This window comes from Lycium barbarum, chromosome 1 (genome assembly GCF_019175385.1).
Source record: "Lycium barbarum isolate Lr01 chromosome 1, ASM1917538v2, whole genome shotgun sequence".
In the NCBI taxonomy this organism is placed as follows: Eukaryota; Viridiplantae; Streptophyta; class Magnoliopsida; order Solanales; family Solanaceae; genus Lycium; species Lycium barbarum.
This window is the reverse complement of record NC_083337.1, coordinates 154,062,526-154,083,621: the sequence shown is the minus strand read 5'-3', so window position 1 is coordinate 154,083,621 and position 21,096 is coordinate 154,062,526. Positions and strand designations below refer to the sequence as shown.

The following is a 21,096-nucleotide window of genomic DNA, read 5'->3' as shown; positions in this document are numbered from 1 at the left end:
TAAGGCTTTATTGTGCATGTGATTTCTAATAACTTGAACAGCAATATAAACATTTCTTCCGATTTTCTAGAGCAATTTATTGTGGCAACTATGGTCATGTAATTTTCGTCCTATTTTTATTAAGTATGCATATAATACCTTGATTTTAATAAACGATACGCGATAGTGACAAATAGAATTTTCTCTTAACCGTGAATTTATGTGCCTTTGCATGCGACAAATCGATAAGCTTTGTTGAAGGTTCAATGGCTAGTACACCATTCTCATTTATTTTTCGTCTTTGAAAGAAATAGAATCCACACAAATGTAACATATGACCCCAAATCTTTTATATTTATATCTTGAAGTTAGTCTTTTTTATCCAAAAGAGTTGGTTATACTTCATTCATGATTCAACCGCGTTTACCATAGAATTTATATCCTTTTTATAGTTGTTATCTAAACTGAACTGAATAATCTTGCTTTCATTTTCATTAGTAAAAAAGATCAATAGGCTCCATGCCTCCACCTATTGATATATTCGTTTAAATAAATTAAAAACCTATTTAACCAGATTAAAAAGAATAGTCATTGAATACTATACGCACAAGAAACAACAATGAGTTCATTTTTCCATTTGTAAAACTTTTGTTTGAAGAGAATGTATATGTACGTACTTTTTTTATGGTGGCAATTATGCTCAGGTACTCGTTCCCTACTTGTGAAAGGTTGATTAACGTTAGTCTGTGAGACCGTTTATGAATAGAATGAAGATTATATACTCGTTAATTATGTGGTTAAATCTTATAAAACAACCAACATATTTAATGATTTGATGCCTGAAAAATTCATATTTAGACCTTTATTAAATGCAAAAACTGAGGTCTTAATAAATTTTGAATAGAATGAAGATTTTCCAACTTACCCTTGATATAAAAAATTGTGTGAACAACTAAAAAGGTCTTTCAATTATTCTCTACATTTTCTAAGAGTATAGAAGTAGTATATTAAAGAGGGGGTATTTTTTCTAAGGAAAAGATAAAGGAAGATGTAGTCAAATAACCCCTTTAATTAATGTAATTAACTAAATTTCTTAATGGGTGTGTCACCCTAGAAAGTCCTTTAAAAGGGACAGGAGGGAGTAGTCTAGTTGATTGACTATCTGAACTTTGGTTCTACTCTCCATCTTGTAATTTCCTTCCGATTTGCCCTCCCCTCTCCCTATGTATAATTTAAAAGTTTTAAAAAACTACCTTGAAATGTACGTGTACTTATGGCTAAAATGGACGAAATATTTTTAATTAAATATGATAACATTTATTAGAGAATGCTACTTAAGAAGAAAGGTTAAAATGCAAGTGTCGAGAGCCACAAGGGGAAGAGAGGCGTTGAGCGAGGTTGTTTATAAGACGTTCTACACTAGTGGTTTTGCTATCAATTCAAAAAGACACCGTACCATACATACAATTAACTCATTACCCCATATATATAATGCTACTAATTCTTTTGGTTAAAGAATAAAAACTAGGAGGTGTAATCTTTGAAAGATTGGAATAGGAGATTCTTCAAGTTTGAAGGCTTATTAGGTTTGGATTTCTAAACTGCTTTAATTACATAAAAGGTCAAAATTACGCATCTTTATGATTTATGGTGAACCAAAATAATATATATACTTCTTCTATATTCTCAAGCAAATGAGCTGGAGTACTAGCGTATTATTGCAAGTGCTCCTGTTCACGTTCAATTTGAAATTTTATAACAATCCCGTGGAATTTGGCAGGTGTTGTTTGAAGTCAATGTAATGAAATAGGATAATTGTTGCGGTAGAGGAAAATAAAAGATATACTGATCTTCGAAAAAACTAATTACCACAATATTACATGCAAATATTTCCGGGCCTGTTTTCTTTTCCTTCATTTACGAACGTTAGTAGCTTCTTGTTGCAAGTTAGGATAAAGCTAGCTAAATGTCTTTTTTGGAAAACATGTTTGTTTTGAAAAACGGGCATTATATTCCTGTGCTTTTTGAAAATGTCTTTAAAGTTCTTACTTCAGCAATATCATTGTTTTGTTTTCGATCTTGATCTTACTAGTCTGCTCTGTTTTATAGTGAGACAAAATGACTATAAAGGTAAAGCCAGCAGTTGCCATGAGGGCAATCCTTGTTGGAGGAATTGCTGCATTTTCAAAAATCGGTGGGGCTGTTAAAGCTGCAGGAGGTGTAAAAGTAGGCGCAGCAGCCGCTGCTATGAGTGCTGCAGCATCTGCTGCCATCTCAGGATCCAAACAAGAAGCAAAAACAGTTACTCAACAGATACCTAAATGATGCTCTCTCTGAAAGAACGGCGTAGAGCTAGTTATCCCCATTTCAGCTTGTGATCTTTTTCCTTCTAGATAATGTACTTTCGGACAAACCATAAGTTATAGGTTAGTGGGGTTGCTAATTGGATGGTTTCTTTAATGATCGAGTAGTTCATGTATCGAGTCCTGGCTGCTAGTTCTGTACAAATGAATGTCGGAATCTTTTGAATCGAAGCTTTTGGCATCACTTTGTTGTATAGAATCCTGAGAATGTAATTCTGGCTTATGAATAAAGAATATTTGTGCTATTTACTGTTGCTTTCAACAGTAAATATTTGTGGGATTTCACTGGGTATGTTGTTGTTACTGTTGCTTTCAACCTAATTGTAAGTCTCAACTTGTTTCCAGTATGCATGTCTTTCAGGTTGGCCTTCCTATTTTACCAAATACGAGTATTCTGCTCATGCATTAGATGTATGGACTAGCCTATAGAGCGGTCAGCTATGATCTACTCAACTTCCTCTCTAGTACATTTATCTACATCTGGTGGCGAAGAAGTTGGAAGGACTTCGATGGTGCAAAAAGCAGAATTTAAGAAAGCTCTCTGGTAAAAATTAAGGTTGACAACGTTACCCCACGTTTGCAACATTTACTGCAAGAGTTATTTCATCAAACAATTCGTGCTAACAAAATAGAACAAGCAAATTATAACAAGTGAAGAACTCAAACAGGTACCGATCAATATGCAACCATAAGTAAATACATATCACTATGTACTCATGAACATTCAAATCATCATCTCAACTCATGAGTGAGCTCTTCACCATCTCCACCCACAATTTAGGGAGAGAAGGTTTTATCTTTCTCCACGGGAAACTATAGTACCAAGTGGGAAGTTAAAGAGCACAAACTACTCACATACAACAGTCGACGGCCAAAAGATGCTTGCTCCAAACTCAGGTGCTCCACCTTTCCGTTATTTCCAGTACACATCCTTGTGTTGTCTAGGAACCAACACATGGACACAGTATTCAGCTAATAAGATGAACAGGATCAAACATCCCAGGTTTGGCTAACACATGATGATGTCAGATTTGATGCACTTGTGAATTTGCGGAAGAACCACATGTGAAATCTGGTTGGTCAACTGAGGTCACTAACAACTCAGCATTTGGAGCCTCTAATTCAAGAATGACCTAGATGTAATACAAGAAATGTAATTGCATGAGAACTTTTGGAGGTTTATTCATCTTACAACATCTACAAAATAGAGGGGCCTGAAAATATTAGTGTAACTAGACTAAAATATTAATGTGGCACAACAAAGCAGGTTCAATTTGGAAATTCTATTGATTCTCAGGAAGAAAAAAAAAAGATCCAGGAATTCACTACTATTTTTCTCCATCTTATTCCTGTGTTCCTTTAATACGAGATAGAGACAAAAAACGCAAGATGAATTCCAGAAATTCTTAATGACATACCAAGAGGTTTTTCCCTTCTTGCAGGATTGGAGCAGGAACGTAAAGGTTGCACTGGGGTCCAAAGGACTGCAATAGAGCCAAACAAAAAATTCCATTTTGAGAAATGAACAAATTTCAGGATTTTATTATCTGACCACTAAAAGAAATACCTATGGAACTATAAAAAAATTTACCGGCCAAAACCTTCCTAAATTAAATCCATTGATAAATGCAACCCCTTTACTCCAGCCACGAAAAGACAAAAAAGTGTCTTTTACTTTATCAACTGTTAGATGACCAGTGTAGAAAGCTGGCTCTGGATGATAATCTGCAAAAGAGAGAATAGTGTCACTGTCCACCATCCTCTTGCACTGTGCTGAATCTTAAAAATTGTATGAGAACTTGCACACAAAACTCTAATATTCACTGACATTTTTTATTAATAAATCCAAACTTACTTCTTTTGTTTTTCAGTTTTTTCTGTACAGATTCTGTAAGGTCGCTGTGTGCATCTGAAATAACAGAATTAATCTTTTGATCCTCATTCAGGTTGTGAAAAGGAATCGGCAACATTTTCCACTTATGCAGAGGTTCGCCATCTAAATAAACAGGAGAGAGTATGCCCTGCAAATCAAGTTCACAGTTTTGCACCTTTGTATTATGAGGAAGAGGTCAGAAAAGAGAGGAGAAGAAAATAAAAAAATAAAAAGCAAAGCAACTTGGTGAAAACTAATAAATGACGGAAGATGTGCTGAAGTAGATTAAGGGTACCTATGGGGGAATAACAAAAGCACTACATTATTTATGCAAAGGATTATTTAGCTGTGGGTGTGGGATCCCACAGGATTTGGTCAACTTACCTTAGGTGCTTTGATTTGCACCTATGCCCAAGAAGTATACACTAATTGGGTATTTGACTTGATTTTGGGTTAGTTTCATGTATACACGCACACCCACACACAACATAAAATGCTAGACACTTTGCTATTATACGAGATAATTTATGAATAAAACATTTCAAAGAATTTAATCATACAAGCTTTAATTTAAAATGTCAATTAATTGTCCAAAAATATGCTTATATGTGCAGTAATTTCCATCTTAATATTCGTATTCATGCTCCTATCCGTATCCCCAAATCCTAAGATTTAGGTAATGAAGAATCCAACTTCTAGATCCGCACCCGGGTCAGTTTCCCACACCCGTATCCGAGCAACACACTTTTTTTTAAGAAATTGTAATCAATTTGGTATTTATATTAAGAAATTAATAACTGATAATGCATGTGGGTGTTTTTCAGCACCTTTCTCATCTTTTATGTCTTCATATGGTATTCTGCGTCTATCATCTTGTGCATATACTCCTCGACGAAGTGGAGTTTCCGAATTAAAGAATAGGTTATTGAAACAGTTTGTACATTACTTATTCACGGTCTATATTAATGTTATACACGCTACAAATGTTCAGCCTGGGAGTTGGTCTCATAGCTCAGCCATGCAAAAGTTAGCATAACTCGAGCTTTTCTCAAGTATATAGCACACTTTGGTGATGCTTATACCTTATCATGCAGAAACAGTATCTCAAATCCAACAGACTATAAGATCCATGTTTTGTCTTTCTACCATTCATTAATGAGACGAGTTGCTTCATAGTTCATTTATACAAATGCACAAGTTTTAGAAAGACTACTTCCCAGAATTCACGTGTAAAATGTGCCCCCAATACCTCAGATGACTATGGAAGTTAATGCAGAGTATTCTAACTTACCTTCTTGTCAAAAATGTATTTCCCATAGTTTAGACGCCCCATATTTTCTACCTGTAAAACAAACGAATAACAAAGTAGCAGACAAAATAATCAGATGTTAGAAAGATGAGATTTGATGTCATCATTCATTAGTAGCAAACTGAAATGTGAATAAATTACTGGACATGGCAATTGCTTTTGAAAATGATACAGCTTATTCATTTTCTTTTTTTTCCTTTTCTCTTTTTGGAGAAATGGCCCAGTCACGGAAACTATGCAGTTGCTCCTTTTCGATTGAATGCACTTACGTGTATAGATTGAACAGTATGGTATCTTTCCAAGTTACAGTGGCACATGGCCCAAACTTTCCTCTTTTCTTTTTTCTGTCCCCCCCCCCCCCCCCCCCCCCAACCCCTCTTTTTTTTTTTTTTTTTTTTTTCTCCTTTTTGTTAGAGATTTCCTTCCTGTTTTTCTTTCTCACCAGTACTTCTCAAACTCCATTAACCACTCCCCACCCTGGCTGGAATCTCCTTCCACGACAATTAGTGAATTTCTTTGTTCGCCTGTTCTCCTTTTTATTCTTTTATTTTTGCTTCATAACCATTAAACATGAGGAAAAAGTGTAGAGCAAGCAGGAAAGAAAGGATAAAAGAGATCAACAGGGTAATTGGGACGAAAGAACAATATAAAAGAAAAAAGGAAGAAGCTACTGGGAGTAGGATCTCTCATATCTATTTATCTTACAAGTTTCCACAAAGACATTAGAATTTTATGAAAATAGATCGTTTTCCTTTATGTTTTTCTGACAATATATATATAGAACACATTAGGGAACACGCTGAGGACACCAAGAAGGAGAAGGGAGAGATGAAGAAGGGACTTTCTGATAGCTACTTCACTGAAAACTTAAGGAGAACCGTGCAAAAGATAGTTTTGAAGAGTTTAGGGGGGTAAATTGATTCAAGAAAAACGTTTAAGGAGAAAGGTGCTGGGATGAGGAACATTCAGGCAGTGATAAGATATTTGATCCTATACATTCCTAATCCTAATATTTCTTCATAATATGAAAATACAAGAGCAGAAGAGCAATCCTCTCTAAACACAGCACTTGTTGTAGATCCCTGCTCTAAATTTTCTGAAAGAAGTTGCTTAAAATTTTATCAAAACAAACAAAACTCCCATCTTTGGAATTTACACTAAGGTCCATCTCCAGAAAGGATTGCAGCATAACTCAAAACCTTGTTAGAAATGAAGAACAGAGAGTTACCAGTATATGGATTCTGTTATTGGAAGTACATCGAGTATGAGGAAGCCTGATTGGAGTATTTGACCATCTAGCTACAGTGCCTACATATTTCGGATTTTCTCCATAGTTGTCTGAAGGGCATGAAATGAATACTTGCGCCCTGTCATGCACCTGCAAAATTATATTGAGTCATTTCTTTGTAGAGTTGAGACAATTATAAAACTAAACAAGAAACATTGCCGTAAATGAAATTTCCTTTCCTTTTGAAAGAAATTTTTTACAAGCTCAGACCAAAAGAGGTTAACACACACATTAAGCCCTCCCCTAACAATCGTCTATGATAAGCTAACTAGCATATTACTAGACAGCCAAAATATATTGAATATTATTCTATTGCACAAAGATACAGCTTCTTAGTAAGGAGGAGAAATTCAGGTACTACCTGCACAAATGAGACACAAAGGGATAGCTCTATTCACATCAGTGAATCTCTAAAGTGGAAGTAGAAAAGAACACAGCTGTTGAAGTGAAAACCCTTTACCAGTACTAATTAAATGAAATCTTTCAACCCAGCTCAAGAAAATAGACACAGACAAAAGAAAGCTTTCCATTGGTCAGACAAACCACTTACCTTTGGTATGAATAACAAACTTCCATTAGCTTTTGCTTTGTAATCAGAAACATAAAGCACGAAGCCAAACATCTGAACAAGAAAAAACATTGAAAGAGGTGGATTATATCCTACAAGCACTTTACTAACTCAGAACAATGAAAAATGCATCCAATGGCAGGAGTATGTTATACCTGGCCCAAAGACTCCATTGCAAGTGGGTTTTCAAATTCAGCGACACCATCAAAGCCTATGGTATCAGCTATGTTAAACAATGATTTAGTCTTCTGCAACTTAATAAGTCCATATGCTTTCTTTTCGTTATTGGAAGGAACTGAGGCAAGAGGCGCTGCTGTATATTTAGCAATCACCCTCCGAAGAGCTGAAAGTTGATTAACCATAGATAATTAGGTAGCCAACAAAACATTTTCTTAAGAAAGTTGGAGATGGAAAAAATTCTCATAAGAAGGTAAGCAAATGATTAATATTTAAAAATAGCATTTCTTTAAAGTGCTATGATTTTGTTCGCATAAGGGATATAAAAGTTGGAACTTGCTTCAAATTTAAAAAACAAAAGTTAAAGCTGCATGAGCTAAAAACTCTTCTATTTTTTTAAAATATTGGTGGTGCCTAGACCAGTTTACACGCACCTCGACTATTCCACCAGCTACCTGCTACTTCCCACCAAGACAGGTGCCAGTACTCAACCCATCAAGGCTTAGGCAGATGGGAAGGTATCACTTGACATTGTTTTTCCTATGTTAGGATTTGAACCCTAGTATCCATTGGTTTTCATCTCACTTCATTTACCACTAGGCCAACCTTTGGGTGCCAATGGACCCAAATATTCTTCTAATTCTTTTTTCCCTGTTAGTTTCAAACAAAGTTTTAAGTGAGTTCTGCTTCAGACTGTTTGAGTTTCTCACAAATGACATACCCCATGCCCGGCAGTTCTCTTTTGCTGAGTAAGACATACACATGTCATGCCAATAGGTTAGGAACATGTGCCATATTTCTCTTGCAAATCCATAGTGTAATGCGGACAGACTCTTCATCTTTCTCAGAAATGTAGGACAAGTTACACAATCTAATGGAATGCCCTGAACATGGGAATGGAATGCAAAGAAATTCTTTTGTTAAAGTCGTCTAGGCCCTTGGTTATACTACTAAGAGGAAAATTGATGAGATATAAAAGAATTTGATCATTTCGAGGGAACATAGTCATCATTCACTGTCCACGATACGACTCTAACACCCCTTCAATCCTCTCATCTTGTAAAATTCCAGCCATCCACCAGTGGAAAATTAATCCCATGGAAAGGGACAAGCAAAATACAAACAAAACAAAAAGTTCAAAGACACATTAGCTAATTAGCAGTAAAGTAAGAACTGCTAGTATATACTGGTTGCTCCATGGCCCAATGGTTTAACCATTGGTACAATTTCGGAGAAATGTTTCCATAATAAGCTAAAAGATGACAAAGGAAAAACTTTCTCATGACAAATTAAAGCAAACTACGTGTATATGCTCAGATTAGTACACCTCGATATTTTGGATTGTCTGTGTCTCCAGATTCTTTGATAGGTGCATCCTGAACAAGATTGCTTTCAGTTTGATTAATATGATAGAGCAAGAAACTTTAACAAAAAAATTCAGACATTTCCTCACATAATCATAGGATGTAAGATCAGGCTTGTAATCAGTCTCATCTGCACCAGTATTTGCACCACTATAGAACCCGAAATTTGTTCCACCATGTGCCATCTAGGAGAAATCGTATATGTCAGCTTGGTATCAAGTAATGATATGTCATTATAGCAATGGCAGAATTAACACTCACATAGAGCACAGCTGATCCATTTCTTGACAAGATCCTTTCTAAGTAAGCTGCTGTAACAGCTGCATCAGTATTTGCAATATGCTCTCCCCAGTGCGTGAGCCAACCAGTGTAGAACTCCCTAAACACCAAACCTATCAACATCATCTGTAGCAGCTGATGCGAGATAGAAAAGGAACAAACAAAAAGGCACTAACGTAGAAAGAGGTGGTGATTTCCCCGGTGCATTGAACTCTTTCTGCAACATAAATTTGGGCCATGGATCATCTCCGGTTGAAAAGTCCACAGCTAAATTAAAGAATCCATGATTAGAACCAAGCCAACCAACCAAGAAACTTCTAAAGAGAAATATAAGATGATATAAATGCAGTCAAATTCTCTAATATATTCACCAATGAAAGTATCCTTGCATAACTATTTGAGGAGGCTACATAATATCCTACACTTTTATCAATTTGATTATCAAGTAGTTATTGTCATGTGTACCAGCCACATTGATGGAGACAATAGTACCTTTACTTGTTTCGAATTGGTAAGTTTTACGGGTTGTTATTAACTGCTACCTGAAAAGACAGCATCTCCAGGAATAGTCCCCTTGTTTAGATTTTCTCTTGAACCTCCATCTGTAGTATATCTGTTAACCCATCAGGTAGTCAATATAGACTGAAGATGTTTTTTTTTTTTGGATAATGGTATAAAGAATACTAAATTCCAGACCAAAAGCAGAGGCAAGGTATAAATTATAATATACTGAAACCCAACCGTAAGAGATATTTCCTGTATCAAGCACAGTGAAGAAGCAATATTTAATTCAGGGAGAAATGACACACACAACGCGCGCGCACAGAAAGAAAAAAAATTGAAGGCTAGCAATCAAGCTACTTTATTACACTTCTGAGAAGGTTTAAGTCAAAAGAGATGAAACAACCGAGATGAATTGATTTTATCTTTTCATTTCTGGTAATTATGTAGAGGATGCAGAAACATTTTTTGAATTTTTTGACTCCTTGTAAGTTGAACAGGGCCTTTTGCAATTGTAAATACTGATACCAGCACCAACTTGGCCTGATGATTATAATGCTACCTTTTCCGGAAAAAAAGAAGAAGAGGAAACAACCAAGTGCATAACATCAACTTACAGAATAACATCATCTCCAAGGTGTCTGCGTGCTATCCTCACTAAATGATGCAGGTAGGCCTTGTCATCTCCATATGAACCAAATTCATTTTCTATCTGTCCCATTTTCACCATTCAGTGTAATCTACATCTATTGCTTATACAAAAGCTGAAACATGGTAAAAAGCAAATCATGGAATGCCAAGTACTTCATCATGTGATAAGATAGAGCTTATGTCATAATGGCATTTGACTTCTATGCAGATTAAAAAAATTATGGACGGCTACTTATTACGATAGTTCAAATGTTAATGGAACAATTGTTGGTCATGTAAGGGATGTCATCTTAAAGCCAAAAAAAAAATATTAGGTAAAACAATATATATATGTTGTTTTGTTGAAGACATAATTAAGGAAGTAAAAGTGCGTTCACTTTAAGAGTTTAAGCTTTTAGATGAGAAGATCACATAATTCAACAATGGTGTCAGAGCCAACCTCTCGCAACCTGTTCTAGCAACTGTAAGCCGACACTGAAGTTCACTAGTAAACCCCAAAAATTGGGTTATATGTGTGGGAGGGTGTTGAGTCATATCATAACCGGTAAATTCTTGAGTTCAAGTCTCATCGAAATCCACTATCAAAATTTATTTCTAATACGAAAGACAATCAAACCCGCACTTGAAGGGTAGGACATGTTAAGCCATAATGAAATAAATAAAAATGTCCCATCTCTAATGGTTCACTCATTCAACATGGTACTAGAGCAAGCAGAGCTCTGAATTCAGGGCTTACTGTCACTATTAATTGGAAAAAAGTCTCCCGTACTTGGTTCATGAAAAAAATTAGGTCCGCACGTAAGGAGGCATGTCAAAAACTCAACAAATAAATAAAAGTGTACCCTCTCTTAAATTTTTAGATGAGGTGATCACATAATTCAAAGGTTATCTTAGTATCTTGGAGTTAGTGGGTACTATAATTTATTAGAAAGCGGGACAGAGACAAAGGTATCAAGTTAAGTAAACTGGGTTGAAAAGAGTATGAAACATGCACACTCCTAAATTTACAAGTTTTCACGAGTACTCGAGTAATAAGTTGGAGCTCACAATTTAAGCAAAGGGCCAGTTTATCTGGATTTTGGCGCATTAAATGGAATTTGATATAAACCTTAACGGCATCTTATATAAACTTACCAAAAGAACGGCTAAAAAATCATTAGCTAGATTAAATCTGACTTTCAAATATGTAATATAGGTCACTGAAAATTTGTACCATTGCTTCTCGATATGTTTTTCTTTCAGAAAAAACGATGAGAGATGTCATGCCTTCAGTTTCATCTAAGATTTCTGTAAACAAATATAGGAATCAAGTACCAAACCAGCGAACATTAAAGTGCATACCCTTCATATCTCCTCTGTGGATTCAAAACATGAAACTTAAACATATCATTTACTCATCCTTTTACTCAGCAATTTAGGTCCAATGTGATGGTCTTTTTTTTTTTTTTTTTTTTTTTTTTTGTGGAAACTGTTAACTTTTGTGACAAAGGGTTTTCAATCTACCACTTATTAATATAAGCAACAGATTTTCAGATATTTGGCAGAAGACATGTCACATTAGCTCAATAAATTTCACTTTGCCAGAAATGTTGCATTCTAGGAAATTATAACCACAATACCAAGACCGTAAAAGATATTCCATGTCCGTTGACTTTTGACTATTAACATCTCCAGGCTCTAAAGATCCTTCATCGATGTTGCAGTGAGGTATTTCCCTGGGCAGATCATAACACTTGCAGATAACAGATCATATTTAGTCAGAACTTACGCACTTAGCTTTGCTGTTACAATTTGCTATAACCTATTATTCAAGATGTGAGGGTTGCATTTATCTGGATTAGTAGCTTGGTTATTTTAATGAAGTCAGTTTTAGAAGTTCAATTCACCTGGACCATTATAATGGGGCCGCCATTTTTGTAAGCATAAGAGACTATCTTCGGCAGCAAAATTCCCCACCATCTTTCAACCTGTATCAATACACAAGTATATATACTAAATTGAGCAAATGAGCTAAAAATGCAAAAAAGCTGCCACTGATGTTGAGTGGAATAGGCTTGCATGACCCCCACTAAATTTTTTTTTTTAGAAGAAAATCAAAAAAGGAAGTGAAATAGAAGTCTAGAGACCACTTGATGCCATCAACAGATTCTCAAAATTCAGTCACGAAATCATAGAAAGAAACAATGTTGTTCGGAAACTTCTTTTTGATCTCCTTTCTCCCAGACATAGGAGAGATACTACTTTTAATTCATTGCATCAAAAACACAATTGATGTGATGACTACCAGAAATCCAGAATACAGGCACATGGCAATACTATCTCTTGCAAAGCAGTAACTATAACTCATAGAGTCAAGAACAGCACATCAAACTCCTCATAATCTACAATAGAGAGTGACAAGATATGGGAGAATTGTTTTTGAAAGGATAAATGATAAATCATGTTGAAGGTGCATTTTAGGCCGAATAAAGGAATTATGTCCGCAATTTTACTAGGTAGGCTTTAAGAAAGGATACATCATGTGGAAGGTGCATTTTTATTTAGGCCAACTAAAGGAAAAAAATATGCAATTTTACTAGGTAGGCTTCACATTTATTTCTAACTTCTTTTGGTTCACATCATCTTGCTTATGCTAAAAAACCCTATATAAAAAGATTACAAAACAATCCTGGATCTACTTGAGTGATTGTTTATTGTTAACCAATATCAATCTAGTTTGGTATTCTTTCGTGTTTTCTTTTTCTTATGGTGGGGGTTATTTCTCTTATCTTATCACTAGAAGCAGGATTGAGAATCACTTGATTTTATATTTGACAACTAAAGAAGATAGCCAAGCCGGACTAGAACGTAACCGTTAGTCAGTTATTCTGCAGGATCAATGTGTATGGCCTAGTTTAGTCCTTTTTTCTGTTCTTTTTTTGTTTTAGTCAGTTATTCTGCAGGATCAATGTGTGTGGCCTAGTTTAGTCCTTTTTTCTGTTCTTTTTTTTTTCCTCTAAGAAAGGTAAGATGCAAGCCTGTCCTAGTTTACAAGCTTACTAAATGTTGATGAAAAGTTACTCTATATTGATAGCAGAAAGGCAGCAAAAGTAATTATGACAGTTGTTTGGTGACCCAATTGTACACTTGGAATCCCTTGGATAATGCATAGTTCTTCCCAACAAGAATGTGAACTCCTACATGAGCAGCCTAATGTGTCAGCAACTGACTTGTGGATGTGGGATTTTGCAAGTGTTGTGCAGCATATAAGACCACAAAGAAATCCATAATCAATTAGATCAATTGGAATGTGTCCATACCAAATCAATGAAACCAGGATCTGATGATCTAAGTCTTACAGCAGGTTCAATGGCGAGTAACCAAGCAGGGAAACCCCCAAAATCCCACTCTGCAGCAAAGAAGTAAAAAAGCATACTGACATAAAAAATAGCATAAACATCTCCAAAAGATTTCCTGATAAGCTTATGCAGAAAAAATGGAAAAAGTAACACAGGGAGATTCAACAATTTCCTAGCTTATTAATATAAGTACATATGGACAAGCTTATTGAAGTTTATACATGACAACATGCACACATTTGATTAGAAAGTTCCGTAGAGATAATTGTAATATCTAATAAACTAGAAAGACTCTTTCTCAATCCACCTGTAGAGTGAACTACATTCCATTGGAATCCATGGAATACCATAGTATTACCAGGGTTTCAGTATTAACAGATCTGGAGAGAGTTTCAACACCTATCTGACCTGATGGACACCCATAACCAATATGCTACCTTTGACACAAATAGTAGTAGTTGATGGCTATGTTTTGAGATATGTTGGCTGCCTGTGTCCCTTCAATAAATCAATTTTGATGCGACTGGTCCCAGCAAATTTGAGGAAGATGGAAGTATTGGATCCTATAAAAGGTTTCTTTACAGCACAACACTCTAGAATCTATCATGAATCCATTATTCAAACTTCATCAGCTCCAAGAAGGAATTTGCATTCGGTTTTGGCTTGATGCATGTCGAAATTCAGCTTTAATGTTACTTGCATTAGCTGTTTTATGTTTCCTCAACAAAAAGGGAGCTTCATTTACTGATTTCCTTGAGAAGCCGGTAGGGTATGGTTTTTGATGTCCATCCATACAAAGGAGGATTTCTCCCTAAGCCTTTTATGGTCTAGGGTTCGTTTTCTCCTTTTCTTTTCTTCATCCAGGTTTGGTATTTTTCCATCTGTAAAGGCGTACTACAGAATATTGCTGCTTGGTTAAAGATACTTGCAAACTTTGTTGGAATTCTCTGCACCATAATATTTATGCTTTTTCGTGGGCTATTATACAGAAAATGGTAAAAGAACTCCCTAGATCTACTGCGGCAGTAGATAAAGAGAGATTCTACACTTACCATATACTCAAAAGAGTTGACATTCTACAAACTTATATAGATTTACTGAGATATCCACTCATAAACAGAGGAGAAGTTTGTTTTTCCCAATGAACTTTATGGATCTTAGTCCTCCTCCAACATTTCACAAGTGAAACAACTTACGGCTACTACAACTATAATTTATCAGAACTGAGGCTATATTCAATTAATTGAAGGAGGATGAACTTGAGGAAAATTATAATTCACATATGACTAGAAATCTACAAAGTTGTAGAAGAGAAAGGTAGTGGCTAACCTGCACAAATGTAAGGCCCAACTCGAAGCATCACCAGGAGATCCAATTTCTGACAAAGATTGAGGAATGAAAAGATATCTGCTATTCCTTCAAAAACAAGTCGGCCCTCTCTTGGTTCATGCAAATTCCATGGGACGTATGCTTGAATGGTATTCAAGCCCAACGCCTTTGCTCTCAGCAGTCTATCTTCCCAGTACTAAAGCAAGTATTTATACATCAATGTCCCAATTCAAATAGATTTTACCAAACTACAGACGAAAAGTTCGCTTACAGAAAAACGAAATAAACGAAAAAAGAAGCATCAGCCTTCACCACTCTTTGAAGGACTTAAAAGTGGAAGTTTGACTTTCAACTTATTTTGCGCCGGTGAAATATCACTGGAACTTTTGTTAACATGTTTGATGTGAAACCACAGAAGCAACTCAGAACTGCATACATGATGTTGCTTTTACAGGTAACTTATACAACACTATAATGGAGTTCAAAGAACAGTTAAATGAAGATGAAAAAAATCCTTTTAGACGAGAGAACTTGTCAAATTTCACTTAGGAGAAATTCTGTATGCATGACATCTACTCTTCCATCCAAATTTATGTGGCAGTGTTTGACTGGGCATGGAGTCTAGGAAAGACTTTTGAAACTTGTAGTCTAAAACAAGCCATAAACATTTGTGAGGCTATAAATCATCTCATTAAGGGTCAAATGAGAAGTTTGAAGTCAAATTGTTTCTAAATAAGAAAGTTTGACATTAAAAAAGAAAGTGTGTTACAAAAATTGGGATGGAAGGAGTCTATGATTTATGCAAAATCTACCAAACTAAATTATTTGCTCTAGACAGAGTACTTCAGCATTAATGTTGCCTGTTAATCATCATTTCCCTAATACAGAGTTCATCAAAAGGCATGTAGAGTTATCTATCAGACAAGTTTGCTTTGCTCCAAATGAGCACTCTAACTTTTACATCTCTCTCTCTCTTTCTCTCTCTTTGTGTGTGTGTGTGTTTAAACAAGATTATACACTATGAGCAGAACTATTCAGCTATCAATAGGAAACCATGGACTGAAGTACCTCTGGAAGAACCCGAAAATAGTGCAAGTCCCCGCCAATAATCTGAAAAGGCTTTCCATCTTTCAAAAACATGTCATCCGCAATCTCAAAAGTTTTCTCATCACCCTGCCAGTTTAAAGAAACACGCAACTTCTGATGACCACTATAGCAAAATATACAAATTAAGTACAAAACACGCAACTTCTGATGACTACTATAGCAAAATATACAAATTAAGTACAATCACAGCTATACTTTCAATCCTAAACTAGTCCAGACAAACCTTGTATCCGTTCTTCTCTATAAAACCCATCAGAATTAGTCCATCTTTATGCTGATCCTTGGCCTACTATTACACTGAGTATACGAATTAACCGCAACTAAAAATCACTCCTAGTAAGTCTATACAAGTTCATATTATGGATGTTAATCAAATTTCAACCAAAAGTACTGGTACAGTGGTACTCTTCTCTAACTTTTCTTAAAAACTTGAATTAGGTATTAGCAAAACAGAAAATTTCACATTCATATGCCAACAAACTATTCAAATTTAAGTATAATCAATCAATCAGCTATACTTTCAATCCTAGACTATCTCTATAAAATTCATCATAATTAGTCTATTTTTATGCTGATCCTCGACACTGAATATATAAATTAAGTGCAAATAAATATTACTCCTAATAAGTCTACACAAGTTCATAGTGTGGATGTTAATCAAATTTCAATAAAGAGTAGAGATACACTTCTCTAACTTTTATCTTAAAAACTAGAATCAATCAGCTATACTTTCAATGCTAAACTAGTCCAGATAGACCTTGTATCCATTCTGCTCAGTAAAATTCATCATAGTTAGACTATTTTTATGCTGATCCTTAACCTACTAAATTAACTGAAGTAAAAATCACTCCTATTGAGTACTGTTACTCTTCTCAATTTTTTGTTAAGAACTAGAATTAGGTATTAATGAAACAGAAAATATCACATTCATACCATAGAATTAAGTGTTTCCAGGTTGGAAGGAGAAAAGGAAGAAGGAAGAGGAGCAAAGGCGGGCGCAAAAGCTCCGAATGCTAAGAGAGCTAAAAGGAGCATGAAGATTAAGCGTCGCTTTTTCGCCATTGCTGCTGCTCTGAATCTCAACCCCACTGCTCGGAGACGGGAAATGCCATTTTTATTCAGTGTTATGGTACTCATTAAAGAGTCAATTCGATCGTTGGTGTCGTGCGTTAGGTAATAAAGGTAAGGAGGAATGATTAGTAGTGCTATTACTCCCTTCGTTTAGTTTTTTTTTTTTTTTTTTTTTTTTTATAATGTACTTATTTTTTTAATAAGTGTTTATTTTAAAAAAAAAATGAAGTGTTTAGCTAAGCTTTTGTGAGAAAATAAGCCGAAATAATTTTTCAAAAGTTAAAAAATATTTTTTTGAAAAGTACTTTTGAGAAAAATATACATAGAAGCACTTTTTAAAAGCTTGACAAAACACTAATTGCTGGTACTTTTGAAATTAATTGGTCAAACATAAATTATTTTTACTGAAAAAAGTACTTTTAAAAAAAATATTTTTTTAAAATAAGTTGTTTTAAAAAGCTTGGCCATACAGGCTACTAATGTTTTTAGTATATCAATAAAAAAAAAAATACTCCCTCTGGATTAAAAAAAATGTTCACTTAATCTTTTTCTTTTTGGTCAAAAAAAATATTCATTTATCAAATTAAGAAAGAATTGAATTTATTTTTCCAGATTTGTGGTGTTGGTGACGATAAGGAGGAAAGAGAGAATAAATTTTGAGAAAGAATAGGGGAAAATAAGAAAAAGGTAAAGAAAACCTATAAGGGAAAAGAGTGGTAGATTGTTCGCGTGTCCATGGCAGTTCTGTGCCACTGATGGGAGAAGAAAGAATGAATTAGGGCTGGGCATAAATATCAAAAATTAAAAAATCAAATCGAACCGAATCGAAACTTCAATAAATTGAACCGAACCGAACTAGTTTGGTTCGATGTTTGGTGTCCACCGTAAAAAAATCGAAACCGAAATAGCCGAATCGAAATTTGATAAAACCGAACAAAAAAACCGAAAGCGCACCGAAATTTAATACATTACCCCCAAAAAAAATCCATGTCCATTAAGTTTAAAGCAAAAAAAACTCAATTGTAATAAGTCATCTTTTGCATTTGTATCCCTAATTTTCTACTTCAATTGAGAAAATCAAATATCCTTGACAAAGAAAGGTAATTAGGATGTGTCTTTAGGATTAATGTATGTCCTTTATGTGTTTTCTTAATTATTCTTACGGTATGTATATAACACCTAGTAATCCTATATCATGATTATAGTTTTCTGTTCTTGTGTATCCTGTTTGTTTGATTTTGATTTCAATTTATCAGTTTTATGTTTTATTGCTTTTGAGAATATGAATTAGTGTCAATGGAATCGCTTATAATATTATATCAAAAAAAACAAATTGAAAAAACCGAAATCAAACCGAACTTTAAAAAATCGAAACTGAAAGAACCGAACCAGATGTCCACTTTCAAAAAATCGAACCCGAAATAGCCAAATCGAAATTTGATAAAACCGAACCGAAAAACCGAACGCCCACCCTAGAATGAAGAAAGAGCACAAAAGTTGAAAGTTAAAGTGGGATCCACATAAATTTCCTTTTATCTTAAAAATAAAAGATCTTACATATTTATTAATTATTGTAAGGAATAATTATTTATTAAGAATTAAAATTTAAAATAAAATTTAGAATATTTTTTACGTGACACCAATGTGGCACTAACGTGGCTCCGATGTGGCGGAGAGTGTGCAACACTCTCCACTGTGCAACTGGGCATCTAATATTTTTTGTGTCATGTCAGTCGAAAAATGGTACAAAAATACAGAAAAAATAAGGCTAGGGGGTAATAGGTCGCTCGCAAAGGTTGGATCCGTCATAATTAATCCGAATATACGTTGAGGGGGCATTTGTGTATTTTCCCATTTATTTAACAACACAAGTTTGAGCAGTTTTACTTTTTTAAAACAAAATTGTGTATCTAGTGAAGTGCATCATCCAAATTGAGATGGAGTAATAAATGGTTTGAGTAAATTTGTCAAGGAATTACATAATTGGCATAATTTATATGTAGATTTAGAGTTATTAATCCATCAATTGCTCAATAACTTAACTTATTAGTCTTCACCTTTGAACTTGGAACGTATAGAAAGTCTTGATCAATTTCTCTCTTTAGCAGTTCAAGAGAGATAAGAGATACTCCTCACAGTTTAACTTCTAATAGCAGCCTTTCTTTTGACATGGGCATCGAGCCGAGCTCAATCGGGCTTTTTATAACACCGAGCCGAGCTGAGTTCAATTGAGCTTTGTCAAATTATAACCGAGCTCGAATTTCAAATTTTAATGCCATTAACTTAATGTTGAACACAGAATGAACTTTCAGGCAAAAAAATTAAACAATAGAACTAAAGAAATACTAAATTCAAGAAATTTGTATAATGTTAAATTTCTTTAAGTTTTGAACTATTAAATTTAAAATATTCATTAGATTTTGCACCACCCATAAAAATATTCTTAAGTAACGTTGTCTAAAAAAAAGTTTAATCACGTCAAATTAATTAAAGAAATACAAAATTATAAATTTATTAAAATAAATATAATTATTAATTGACACTTTGCTAACTTAATTAAGATTAATGGAGGAAGTTTAGTTATAGAGTAATTAGTACATGATCAAAACGAGCCAATCGAGCTGAGTCGAGCTGGCTCAACCAAACTTGAGCTTTAATCTAGTCTAGTCGAACTAAATTTTGACTAAAACCAAGCCGAGTTGAGCTGAGCTAACTGCAGGCGAGCCAGCTCGGCTCTTTGCTTGAGCAATGTTGAATTGAGACTTCGAGATTCTTTAAAAAAAGAAAGAAATAAATACTCATCGTCTACATTTTCTCAAGTTTTTACTTGGATGGATATTGCCATATTAATATCAATGGTCTCAATATAATTAACTAAAATAGAGGTCAAAGTCAAACAATGATTAGTGTATTACAGTCAATCCTCTATATAATTGTCATTCGCTATAACAGCATTTCACTATAATGGCCCGATTTTCTCCTGAACCGATTTTTCATGTTATATTTTACTTCTCTATAACAGCACTCTGCCTATAACAGCAATGACATCTATTATAGCGGTACATTCTTTGTAAAGTTACCTCTCTATAATAACCATACTGAAATAGCGTGTAATATTGTTTTGTAAGAAATATATTATGTGATAACAAAAGTGTCGATGAAGAGTGTCATGACCCAAACCGGAGGGCCATGACGGGCACCCGGTGCTAACCCACCCGGGCACCTCTTATCGTACATCCACATTTATCTCTAGGTGGGTCACATAACTAAATCATAATTTCTATCCGTCATTCATGCAAATCTTAGGGGCAATGATACATTCATAACATTATTAACAATTATACCCCCATCAATGTACATAAGCCGACAAGGCTTCAAGACATCTAACCATATACAACTGTCTACGAGCCTCTAAGAAGAGTAGGTAACATCATATGGGCGGGACAGGACCCCGTCGTGCCCATGTATGTACACAAAAGAATAATACCAAAAGTTGTGGCTCCGGATGAAATGGAGCTCCTCTATGTAGTCCCTGAATAAGAAATGCTATGGATCAAGCCTGTCTCCCTGGCCATCTGCGGGCATGATGCAGTGTCCACAAACAAAAGGACGTCAGTACGAATAATGTACTGAGTATGTAAAGCATAATCAACATCATAAGATGGGAGAATTGAGAGATAGTAGAGCCATCATCGTAATTACTTACTTGTCTTTCATAGGGACCTTCTATTTCTAATGCATGCTCGTGTACACACATATAAACATATACATATATCTACATCTGTATCCATATTCGTATCCATATTCATAGCATACCCGACCATGGAGGTTCGGTGGTTTCACATACCCGGCTATGACAAGGCTCGGTGATTATACATACCTGGCCCTACCAAGGCTCA

The 21,096-nt window shown here is 34.9% G+C and overlaps 2 protein-coding genes across 2 annotated transcripts; one reads left to right on the top strand and one right to left on the bottom strand.

Moving 5' to 3' along the window:
* Positions 1-1,446: 1,446 nt before the first annotated feature.
* Positions 1,447-2,840, top strand: LOC132645582 (uncharacterized). Its single transcript, XM_060362645.1, has 2 exons — positions 1,447-1,565; positions 2,089-2,840. Exon 2 carries the CDS (start codon positions 2,098-2,100, stop codon positions 2,302-2,304), a length of 207 nt encoding a protein of 68 aa, XP_060218628.1. The 5' UTR covers positions 1,447-1,565; positions 2,089-2,097; the 3' UTR covers positions 2,305-2,840.
* Positions 2,841-2,927: 87 nt separating this feature from the next.
* Positions 2,928-17,314, bottom strand: LOC132645576 (beta-galactosidase 17). The gene is made up of 19 exons (XM_060362633.1): positions 17,060-17,314; positions 16,088-16,192; positions 15,020-15,215; positions 13,652-13,740; positions 12,239-12,319; positions 10,319-10,413; positions 9,743-9,813; positions 9,377-9,467; positions 9,183-9,300; positions 9,011-9,106; positions 8,885-8,933; positions 7,536-7,723; positions 7,363-7,434; positions 6,753-6,902; positions 5,507-5,557; positions 4,198-4,363; positions 3,934-4,067; positions 3,761-3,826; positions 2,928-3,475 (listed from the first exon to the last, which is right to left on the bottom strand). The coding sequence occupies exons 1-19, from the start codon at positions 17,261-17,263 to the stop codon at positions 3,368-3,370; spliced, it is 2,130 nt and encodes a 709-aa protein (XP_060218616.1). The 5' UTR covers positions 17,264-17,314; the 3' UTR covers positions 2,928-3,367.
* Between the last annotated feature and the right edge of the window lie 3,782 nt (positions 17,315-21,096).